Source organism: Cervus elaphus, chromosome 13, assembly GCF_910594005.1.
Source record: "Cervus elaphus chromosome 13, mCerEla1.1, whole genome shotgun sequence".
Classification (NCBI taxonomy): domain Eukaryota; kingdom Metazoa; phylum Chordata; class Mammalia; order Artiodactyla; family Cervidae; genus Cervus; species Cervus elaphus.
In genome coordinates, this window is record NC_057827.1 from 72,073,453 (window position 1) to 72,085,981 (window position 12,529).

At 41.9% G+C, this 12,529-nt stretch overlaps 1 gene segment (V, D, J or C); it reads right to left on the reverse strand.

The window, feature by feature from the left end:
- Positions 1–372: 372 nt before the first annotated feature.
- Positions 373–7,670, reverse strand: LOC122706930. The segment is given in 3 exon segments: positions 373–385; positions 7,209–7,516; positions 7,599–7,670. Coding segments are annotated over 3 exon segments (360 nt in total).
- Between the last annotated feature and the right edge of the window lie 4,859 nt (positions 7,671–12,529).

The following is a 12,529-nucleotide window of genomic DNA, read 5'->3' on the forward strand; positions in this document are numbered from 1 at the left end:
TGATAGACATAATTTTTGGTTTCCTTTGTTCACTCGGTCAATCTATTGTGCTTTATTTTGTTGAACTGATTTTGCTTTTGGATGTATACGTAGCTTTGTATATTCAGTCCCATTTTTTATTGCTGTTATAAACCTCTGCCTCTATGTTGAGCTTTTGCAGTTCCGTGGAGTTTTCCTTTTTTCCCTCTCTTCGTCAATTTAATTTTTTTTAAACTTATTATATTTTTTGTACATTTATTCCTTTGCTTGACTTTCCTACTGTTATTTCCCCCTTGCAGTTAATCTTTAATATATATAAATCTTCTTCATCTACCTCTATTTAACTTTGCTCATCTATTCTTTCTTTCCTTTCCTCTAAACATATTTGTTAGTTTTATTTTCATTGCTTCATTCCCCACTTGGCACCTTGCTTTAGCTTTTCTTCCCCCCACTTTCTGCTTTAATTAGTTTTGTTCTTCTTTGGTAAATATACTTTTTTATTTCCTTTGTTCTCCAGGTCAGTCTATTGTACTTTATTTTTGTTGGACTGTTTTGACTTTGCTCGTGGGTATATATGTATATGTGCATATTCCTTCATTTTGATTATTATTTGCCTGATTTTGCAACTTCCATTTGTCTGTGGTTCATCTTTGGTTTCTCCTTTTTAGATATTTGTTTTAATCTTACCTAATGCCGTAATGAACCACTTGTGGAATTTTTTTTTCCTGACCGGAGATCAAGCCCTGAGCCTTTGGAGTGGGAGCACTGACTCCAAGACCCTAGGTTACCAGAGAACTAACCCTAGGGAGCATCAAAGTGTGAGAACTCACATAAAGGAGACCACTTGAATACAAGACCCACCATAACTCAACCACCAGTAGCACCCTGTACAGGACGCCTCATCTAAACAACAAACAAAACAAAAATACAAACCCAATCATCAGCAGGTAGGATTACAACCTCACTTGACTTTTCCCAGCAGAGGAAAAGCAAACAGATAAACAAAAATTCAGCACAACTCTCACCCTATACAAAGCTTACACAAACCACTGGGCTAATTTTAGGAGGGCAGAAACCAAAAGGAAGAAAGAATCAATCTTGAAGCCTGAGAAAAGGACAGCTCAAACAGAATAAGTTTAAAAAAATAATGAAAAGGCAGAAAAATACTACACAGATGAAGGAAAAAAACTAGAAACACAGAAATCCAAATAAATGAAGAGGAAATAGGCAAACTACCTGAAAAGGAATTCAGAATAATGATAGTAAAGATGATCAAAAGCCTTGAAAACAAAATGGAGAAAATGCAAGAATCAATTAACAATGATCTAGAAGAACTAAACAATAAACATACAGAGACAAACAACAAAATTACTGAAATTAAAAATACTGTAGAAGGAATCAATAGCAGAATATCTGAAACAGAAGAATAAATCAGTGAGCTGGAAGAGAAAATGGTAGAAAGAATTTCGGAAGAGCAGAATAAAGTAAAAAGAATGAAAAGAACCGAGGACAGTCTCAGATACCTCTGGGACAATATCAAATCCACCAGCATTTGAATTATATGGGTCCCCCAAAAGAAGAGAAAAACAAAGGCTGTGAGAAAATTTTTGAAGAGATTGTAGTTGAAAATTTCATCAACATGGAAAAGGAAATAGTCGGTCAAGTCCAAGAGATATAAAGAGTCCCATACAGGATAAACCCAAAGAAAAAACATGACAAGACGCATATTAATCAAGCTAGTAAAGACTAAACACAAAGAAAGGATATTAAAAGCAGCAAGGGAGAAGCAACAAGTAATATTCAAGGGAAACCCAATATGCTTAATGACTGATCTTTCAGCAGAAACTCTGCAGGCCAGAAGGGAATGGCAGGGTATATTTAAAGTACTGAAAGGGAAAAATCCACAGTGAAGATTACTGTACCCGGCAAGGATCTCATTCAAAATTGATGGAGAAAAAAAAAATCTTTTCAGACAAGCAGTAGTTAAGAAAAACCAGTACCACCAAACCAATTTTACAACAAATGTTAAAGGGACTTATATAGTCAAGAAATAAAAAAGAAGAAAAAGAACCGACAAAATCAACCCCAAACAATTCAGAAAATGGCAATAGGAACATATATGTCAATAATTACTTTAAATGTAAATGGATTAAGTGCTCCAACCAAAAAACACAGTCTGGCTTAATGAATAAAAAAATCAGACCCATATATGTGCTGTCTACAAGAGTCCCACTTCAGACCTAAAGACACATGTAGACTGAAAGTGAGAGGATAGAAATATATATTCCATGCAAATGGGAAGCAAAAGAAAGCTGGCAAAGCAATCCTCATGAGAGAGTCAATTCCTAGGCAGGTTGATAAGAAGTCTAGGGGTCCCCATGGAGAGGGGGGTTTGGAATTCTCAAGGAGGAAGAAATTTTCGCCCCCTCTACATTCCTTAGGATTATATAACAATAATGTATCCTGCTTGAAGACAGTCTCTGAAAAAAACCTTCTGGCTAATTCTGTTATCTCAAAATGTAAATCATGGGAGTAGGTCTGCTGAGGTCTTTACAACCTTTAGACATTCTTTTGATTCACTGTAATAACTAATTTGAGAGTATATAATTCCAGTGCTAAGACTAGCAAGGGGGGACTCTTTCTACCCCCTTCTGATGTCTATGTCAGAAGCTTTCTCTATCTCCTTTATACTTTGATAAAACTTTATTACACAAAAGCTCTGAGTGATCCAGCCTCGTCTCTGGCCCTGGATTGAATTCTTCTCCAGAGGCCAAGAACCCCGGTGTCTTTGCATGATTCAGCAACAACCTTTCACTTATATCAGACAAAAGAGACCTTAACATAAAGAAGATTACAAGAGATAAGGAAGGACACTGCATAATGATCAAGGCATCAATCCAGGAGGAAGACATGACAATTGCAAATATCTATGCGCCCAACATAGGAGCACCTCAATACATAAGACAAACACTAACAGACATAAAAGGAGAAATTGAGAGGAACACAATAATAGTAGGAGACTTTAACAGCCTTCTCACACCAAATGGACAGATCATCAAAACAGAAAATTAATAAGGAAACACAAGTCTTAAATGATACATTAATTGAGATGGATCTCATTGATATCTTCAGGATCTTCCATCCAAATGCAGAAGAAAACACTTTCTTCTCAAGTGCACATGGAACATTTTCCAGGATAGACCATATCTTGGGTCACAAAACAAACCTCAGTTAATTTAAGAAAATTGAAATCGTATCAAGCATCTTCTCTGACCACAACACTGTGAGTCTAGATATCAGTTACAAGAAAAAAAAAACAACAACACTGTAAGAAACACAAACTCACGGAGATTAAACAACACATTTCTAAATAACCAACAGGTTACTGAGGAAACAAAAAGAGAAATCAAACAATTTCTAGAAAAAATGACAATGAAAACATGACAACTCAAAATCTATGGGATGCAGCAATAGCAGATCTAAGAGGGAAGTTTATAGCAATGCAATCTTACCTCAAGAAACAAGAAAAACATCAAATAGACAACTGACATTTATACCTAAAACAACTGGGAAAAGAAGAGCAAAAACCCTCCAAATTAGCAGAAGGAAAGAAATCATAAACATAAGAGCAAAAATAAGTGATAAAGAAACTAAAGAAACAAAAGTAAAGATTAATAAAACTAAAAGCTGGTTCTTTGAAAAGAAAAACAAAATTGGCAAGCCTTTAGCCAGACTCATCAAGAAAAAAGAGAGAAGAATCAAGTGTAAACAAAATTAGAAATGAAAAAGGAGAGGTTACAACAGAGAATGCAGAAATACAAAGGATTATAAGAGACTATTATGAACAACTATATGGCAATAAAATGGATAACCTGGAAGAAATGGACAGACTCTTAAAAAAGTTCAGTCTTCAAAGACTGAACCAGGAATAAATAGAAATTATGAACAACCCAATTTCAAGCATTGAAATTGAAGCTGTGTTAAAAATCTCAAAAAAAAAAAAACAAAAAAAAAACAAAAACAAACAAACCAGGACCAGATGGCTTCAGATGAGAATTCTGTTAAACATTTAGAGAAGAGCTAATACCTATCCTTCTAAAACTCTTCCCAAAAATTTCAGAGGAAGGAACACTTCCAAACTCATTCTGTGAGGCCACCATCACCCTGATACCAAAACCAGGCAAAGACAACACAAAAAGAAAACTATAGGCCGATATGACTGGTGGACATAAATGCAAAAATCCTCAACAAAATTTTAGAAAATAGAATTTAGCAACACATAAAAACTCATACACCATGATCAAGTTGGGTTTATTCCAAGAATGCAAGGATTCTTCAATATGTGCAAATAGATCAACGTGATATACCATATTAACAAATTGAAAAAAAAAAACCATATGATCATCTCAAGAGATGCAGAAAAAAGCCTTTGACAAAATTCAGCACTCATTTATGATTAAAACTCTTAAAAAATGTGCATAGAAGGAACCTACCTCAACATAGTAAAGGCCATATGTGATACGCCTACGGCAAACATTATTCTCAATGTCTCATTATTCTCAAACATATGTCTCAATGTGAGAAACTGAAAACATTCCCCCTAAGATCAGGAATAAGACAAGCATGTCCACTTTCAGCACTGTTACTCAACATGGTTCTGGAAGTCCTAGCTACAGCAATCAGAGAATCAAAAGCAATGAAAGGAATCCAGATGGAAAAAGAAGAAGTAAAGCTCTCACTGTTTGCAGCTGACATGATATTGTACAAAGGAAACCCTAAAATTAGTATCAGAAAATTGCTAGAGCTAATTAGTGAATTTAGCAACATTGCATGATACAATATCAATACGCAGAAATCACTTGCATTTCCATATACTAACAATGAAAAATCAGGAAGAGAAATTAAGGAATTGATCCCATTCACCATTGCAACATAAAGACTTAAATATCTAGGAATAAACTTACCTAAGAGGACAAAAGAACTGTCCACAGAAAATTATAAGACACTGAGGAAAGAAATCAAAGATGACATAAACAGATGTAGAGATATTCCATGTTCCAGGGTAGGAAGAATCAATATTGTGAAAATGACAATACTACCAAATGCAATCTACAGATTCAACGTGATCTCTATCAAATGACCAAGGGCATTTTACACAGAACTAGAACAAAAATTCCCCAATTCATATGGAAGCACAAAAGACCCCAAATAGCCAAAGCAGTCTTGTGAAAGAAAAATGGAGCTAGAGGAATGAACCTTCCTGACTTCAGATTACACTACAAAGCTACAGTCATCACGACAGTAGGGTACTGGCACAGGAACAGAAATATAGACCAATGGAGCAAGATAGAAAGCCCAGAAATAAACCCATGCACAACATGGGTACCTTATTTTGGACAAAGGAGGCAAGAATATAGAATGGAGAAAAGACAGCCTCTTCAATAAATGGTGCTGGAAAAACTGGACAGCTACATGCAAATGAATAAAATTGGAACACTTCCTAACACCATAAACAAAGATAATGGGTTAAACATCTAAATATAAGACCAGAAACTATAAAACCCTTTACTGTTTTCCCTATAGAGGAAGACATAGGCAGAACACTCAATGACATAAAAGAAAGCAAGATTCTCTATGACCCACCTCCTAGAGGAATGGAAATAAAACCAAAAGTAAATATGTTGTACCTGATTAAGCTTAAAAGCATTTGCACAGCAAAGGAAACTAGAAGCAAGGTGACAAGACAACTCTCAGAATGGGAGAAAATAATAGCAAATGCAACAACTGACAAAGCATTCATTTCCAAAATATATAAGCAGCACACACAACTCAATTCTAGGAAAACCAACAGCCCAATCAAAAAGTGGCAGAAAGACCTAAACAGGCATTTCTCCAAAGAAGACATACAGAAAGCTAAGAAAAGCATGAAAAGATGCACAACATTGCTCATTATTAGAGAAAGCAAATCAAAACCACGATGAGATATCACCTCACACCAGTCAGAATGGCCAGCATCAAAAAATCTACAAACAATAAATGCTGGAGAGGGTGTGGAGAAAAGGGATTGCTCTTGCACTGTTGACGGGAATGTAAATTGATACAGCCACTATGGAAGACGGTATGGAGATTCCTTAAAAAACTAGGATAAAACAACCATATGACCCAGCAATCCCACTCCTAGGCACATACCCTGAGGAAACAAAAATTGAAAGAGACACATGTAATCCATTGTTCTCTGCAGCACTACTTACAATAGCTAGAACCTGGATGCAACCGAGATGTCCATCGACGGATGGATGGATAAAGAAGCTGTGGTACATATACACAATGGGGGATTACTCAGCCATAGAAAGGGACACATTTGAGTCAGTTCTGATGAGGTGGATGAACCTAGAGTCCTTTAGACAGAGTGAAGTAAGTAAGAAAGTGAAAGAGAAATATTGTATTCCAATGCATATATATGGAATCTACAGACATGGTACTGAATAATTAATTAAAGGGCAGCAATGGAGGAAGAGACAGAGAAGATAGATGTATAGCCATGGGATAGGGGAGGAAAGGGTGAGATGTATGTACCATGTACCATGGAAACATACATTACTTCATGTAAAATATATAGCCAATGGGAATGGCTGTATGGCTGAGGAAACTCAAATATGGGCTCTGTATCGACCTATGGTTGGGTTGGGGAGGGAGATGGGAGGGAGGTTCAAAAGGGAGGGGATATATATATATATATATGTATGGCTGATTCATGTTGACGTTTGACAGAAAACAACAGAAGTCTGTAAAGCAATTTTCATTCAATTAAAAAATTAATTAATTAAAAAAATGACGGATGGTGACTCAGAGTTGTACTGAGCCTCTTTGAGAAGAAGAAACAGAAAACACACAGTCACTGAGTACTAGATCACATGTGTGTGTTGGTGTGTGATTCACACAGACATATATGTTAAACACACAGCTATACTGGAAAGAAACATAAAAACTACGTATAGATTAGTGAAAGCAGTATAAGCCACAATAACGGAACAGTGAGGACACGAAAGAGGTTTCCAGGGAATCGCTGGGCGGGCGAGAAAACCAGATTCGACCAGGAGTTCGCTCCTGGCGCCCCCAGGGCACCTGCTCCTGCGCGCAGTCCTGAACGAGGTGGGCCCTGAGCGCCCCCTGGTGGTCCTGGGCGCCCATGCACGGAGGTTTCTGGGCTCACTCGGACTTCCCCTCACTGTGTCCTTGGCACAGTAATACACGGCCGTGTCCTCAGGTGTCACGCTGCTCAGTGAGAGAGAGACTTGGCTCTTGGAGGTGTCCCTGGTGATGCTGAGCCGGGATTTCAGGGCTGGCTTATAGCATGTGCTTCCACCACTACTTATTCCACCAACCCACTCCAGCGTCTTCCCTGGAGCCTGGCGGACCCAGCCTACAGCATAGCTGGTTAGTGAGAATCCAGAGACAGCGCAGGTGAGGGAGAGGGTCTGTGAGGGCTTCACCAGGCTGGGTCCCGACTCCTGCAGCTGCACCTGGGACAGGACCCCTGTGGACAGAGAGAAGCACGGTGACTCACAGGCTCAGATGCAGCTTCCCCACGTGCCCATGTCTGATCCAGAGACACTCACTGCTGGGAGCTGACAGCACGAAGAGGAAGGTCCACAGTGGGCTCATCTTCGAGCAGATGAGAGTCACCGCTCCTGGAAATCTCTTCAAGCCTGAGGAGGAGCCTGAATTTAAGTGACCTAGTGCTTTGTTTCCAGCCTGTGACCTGAGTGGATCTTTGCATGTGGGAGGGGCCTCTGCATAAAAAGCAGAAAGCAGTGACTGGAGGTCCCTGTCTCTGGGGCTCCCCTTGTGAAAGTGGGTGCTGACTGTGCCTTCAGAGAACTCAGCCCCTTGCTGTAGTTCCCCTCCCAAAATTTGGGGTCCTCTGTGTCCGGAAACGAAAGGATGTGGAAGGGCTGGACAGGAAGAAAGATGTGGCCAATTATCAATCACAGATTTTGGGAAGAGAGTAATCCCATGAATGTTTATCTCTTTACTTGTCAACTATGCACTGCAGACTCAGTGTCTGCATAGCTGTCAGAAACTGTTATTTGTTTTTCTTTTCTGCTTTAGCTTATGCTCATAAACAGGATGTTAAAACATTGGACATAAAATGCACATAACAATTGCATTTAACTCAAATATACTCAGTACAATTTAATTTTTATCATAACTCCCAAAGGATTTATTTCTTCCCTTAAGTGTTGAGGATATTTCTTCACCTGAAACAGTTTAAAATTAAGAGCTGCTCCGGAGGTGGGGTTGTTCCTAATAACTAACCATGCAGTTAATTTTGTGGACAAAGTAGTCATTTCTGCTGAGATGCTCATCTTCCCAGCATGGCTGACTTGCCAGGTGGCCTGTCCTGCATTTTTCTGCACACAACTGAGTGTCTGCAGGAATTTGTGAACCTCAGGACCCGCTTCTTGAGGGTGGATATTGAGAACTTTAAGGCTACCAATTACTAAGGACAGACAGCGCCTGGGAGCTCCTCAGTGCTCCAACATGCTGGGAAGGTGCCCTGGTCACTCTGCACAGACTCCGTCCTCCTCCACGTGCTTATTTCTTCCTCTCTGTGTCCCTGCCATGAGATGGGAGCTCAGGGAACATAGTCCCCACCTCAGTGGTGAGAGGTCATGCATGGTTCTTGGAGGTAAACCTTCACAGTGAACGGCATGCAGAGTGTGAGGGCGGCGTGGTCAGAGGAAAGCCCCTCCTCAGGAAGCAGGTTCCCTTGAAAACCCCACTGAGAGCAGCTTTCCCGAGCCCAGGGTCTCCGTGTCCTGGACTGAGCCTGAGGTCCTCTGAGTCAGCAGTGCTGGAGAGCAGAGCACAGCTCCCCCATCTCCCTGTGGCCCTGAGGCTGTGGCCTCGCACCTGCATCCCGGCTGTGAGCATGTAGACTGGGGATGACGGCCGTCACCGCGTGTCTGGACTTTAGGTGGGTTTTCCGGGGGTGGTGAGTGCTGCCATCAGAGGTGTTATCTCTCCTGGAGCCAGAAGAGACCGGTGTGCGTCCCCATCTCTGACTGACACCCTGTCCGTGTGACCCTGGCCTCTCCTGCCCTGAGACGTCACCCCTTCGCATCTGGGGCAGGTCAGCTCTTCCTCGGCACAGGGATCTCACCTGAACACTGACTGAGGTAGAACCTACTGGCTATGAAAAGCCCTTTCTGGTCTGGCTTTGGCGATAGCAGTTCTGCACCAGCATGTCTTCTGTACCAGATCCTGTTTCCCGACATCTGAATGTGCTCTGGGGAGAGGTCCCTGGTCACGCTGCCTCAGTTTGTGGGATCAAATGTCCCAGATGGTATCAGGACCCCTGAGGGTGACCCTGGATCTGTGGGCCTCTGGCATCCAGGTCACTGAGCTTCTAGATGTGTCCTCATCCCTTGGCTCAACACCTTCGTCCCTTATCAAAGCCAATGGGGTCTTGTGTGCATCACCTAACAGGCTTTCTTCTCTCCTGCACTTTCTCTGATCTTGTGATTCCATTGGGCCACCTGTAAAAGCCAAATATGCTTCTCATCTCAAGGTACTGGGGACTGCAGACCTCATCCCCAAATCCACTGCCTTGGTCTGTTATGGGGTTTAGTTTATGGCATCAGAAGTGGGATCCAGAGAATCCCCAGCAACTCCTCAGCCGTGAGCAATCAGACACTGGTACCCACTCTGACCTGTTGAGTTCAGTCCTCTCTGGATGAGTGTGGTCTAGTAGTTTTGTGTGGAGTCTTCAGGGTTTTCTATCTACAGTGTTCTGTAGATAATGAGAAATTTGCCTCTTGTGGTAAAGAATCTATTTGCAATGTAGGAGACCTGGGTTCAATCCCCAGGTGTGAACGATTCCCTGGAGTAGGAAATGGCAACCCACACCAGTATTCTTGCCTAGAAAGGACAAAGAAGACTGGCAGGCTACAGTCAATGGGGTCACAAAATGTCAGACACGACGATCGAGTAACACACACTTATCTCTAAACTCTGTGCCTGCCAAGCATTTCTGAAATGCAAGCTGACAGTGATACCGGCCTTCTTCAAGAATCTGGAATTAAACAGTCAAACTTACTACCTACAGAAACAAGAAAACAAACACCAAAAGAGCCCAGAGGCAGTGGAAGGAAGGAAATTACAAAAAAGTGCAGAAATTAATAATATTGAGATGAAAACACACATACACACAGACAAAACAGTGAAAACGATCAGTGAAATCAACAGATGGCTTCTTGTTGTTGTCGTTGTCATTTTTGCTAAGACAAACAAAACCATAAATCTTTAGCCAGTCTTCAGAGGAGGAAAACAAATTTACTGGAATAAAAATAAAAAATAGAAAAGAAATAAAGCTAATACCACAGAGATACAAAAAATCATATGCTATTATTACAAACAGCTGTATGCCAACACATTGGAAATCTAGAAGAAATGGACAAATTCCTAAACTATAAATCCTGCAGGACTGAATCAAGATGAAGGAGACAACATGAACAGACTGATCATTTGTGTCTAAATTGAATTTTATAATAATAATTTTAAAATCTTCCAAGGAGCAACAGTCTAGGAACAGAAAGCTTCTCTAGGGACTTTTATAAAACATACCTTTGATGAATTTAATGCAAAACTTCTCAGTAACTATTAACAAATCAAATTCAACACTGAACAGAAAGGATCATGCACCATCCTCAATCGTTTTTTACTCGAGGGTCATGGCAATGGTTCAAGATTCCAGCAGCAGGAAACAGGCTGGTGAAAGTGCTCAGCTTCAAACATGCACCACCTTCCAAAAAAGGGAATGGAAAGTAAGGGGCCAGATCAATAGGCCCAGAGGCTGGGACAGGAGCCAAAGAAGATTATTCCCAGACCTTGAACTTGGTAGGGTTTGCATGGATGGACTTAAACACTGTCGGGGTCAGTGGGGCCTCCCTGGTGGCTCAGCAGTGAAGAATCTGCTTGACGTGAAGGAAATGCAGGAGACTTGGGTTCAGTCCCTGGGTCGGGAAGATCCCCTGGAGGAGGAAATACCAACCCACTCCAGTATTCTTGGCCTGGAGAGTCCCATGGACAGAGCAGCCTGGCAGCCTACAGTCCATAGGGCCACAAAGAGTCAGACACAACGGCAGGGACTGAGCTCACGTGCACACTGGGACCAGGGGTCCCTTCTGACTTACATTCATCCTTTTTATGAAGTGAAACTCCTTGTAGCTGAGATATGCCTGTCTTAGTGCTATATTTTAGAACACAAATCCTCACGCATAGCTGTTAGAGGACTAGATTTGGGACTTCCGGTTGATGGTATTTAGACCACCATTGCTCTGTAATCTTTATTATAATTGACATTATAATTTAGTGTCAATTCTTAGGTTGACATTTTGGAGGCTTTCTGGGATTTGCTAAGTGTAATGGGCCTGTGGGATGGATGTATTTGCAGGGCTGAAGGTGGACTGTGTTTGTCTGAATCATTCATTGAGTCTATGAATGTCACCTCACGTGGCATATGGGGCTTTGGAAAATGTGACTAATTTAGAAGTCTAGAAATTTTGGATTTTCCTGGATTATCATGTGACTCCAGTTGAAACCACAACTGTGTTCCTCAGAGGGAGGCCAAGGACGTCAGACCCTGGGAGAAGTGACCACTGATGGAGGGTGCTTTGCTGGACTATGCAGATGAAGGAAGTGGCTGAGAGCCAGGGATGCAGGCAGTGAAGCTCTAGACAGGATACGGCAATGAAGCAGATTGTCCCTGACTTTATCCATTCAGGGATCATGACAGGAGCTCAGGTGGGGTGGTCTGTAAACAAGCCTTTATTTCCCACACTCCTGGAGGCTGGAAGCCCCAGGTCAGGACACCAGTGAGGCTGCCTTCTGGTGAGGGCTCCCTTCCTGGTTCACACCAGGCACCTTCCTCCTGGGTCCCCACCTGGTGGACGGGGACAGGCATGTTCTCTGGGGCTTCTTAGAAAGACTCCAACCCCATTCATGAGGGACTCCACTCTCATGACCTAAGCACCCGCCTAGGACCCCGATTCTAACATCATTATCCTAGGAATTCCAAACATGAATTCTGGGAGCACAGAAGCATTCAGACCCTGAGAGCCTTGGGAATGTGGTCCTGCCACACCTGGATTCCAATCCAGTGAAACAGTTATCATACTCTGGACTGTGGACTGGAATGGAATACGTGTGTGTTTATTTGAGCCGCGTGTGTGTGGGAACCTGACACAATGGTCAGCAGAGAAATACAGGCCAGGACGTGATTCTCACATTACCCAGTGTCTCCCACATGGCGCCCTCTTACGAGGGGACCACAAGCACAGCCCCTGGGGACAGGGCGCTGCAGGCCGTGGTCCGGAAGGAGCAATGTGCTGCCACAGACTGAGCAGGACCTGTGTACATGTCGGCCCTGAGTCTGCAGCCCTGCTCGTGGCGTCTGACTGGATGCCACGTGTGGGCTGCTTGGCAGAGACTGGGAAATAGAAATTCATCCTTGGGTTCCCCAAGGACGATACCACTTTTAAAGAGA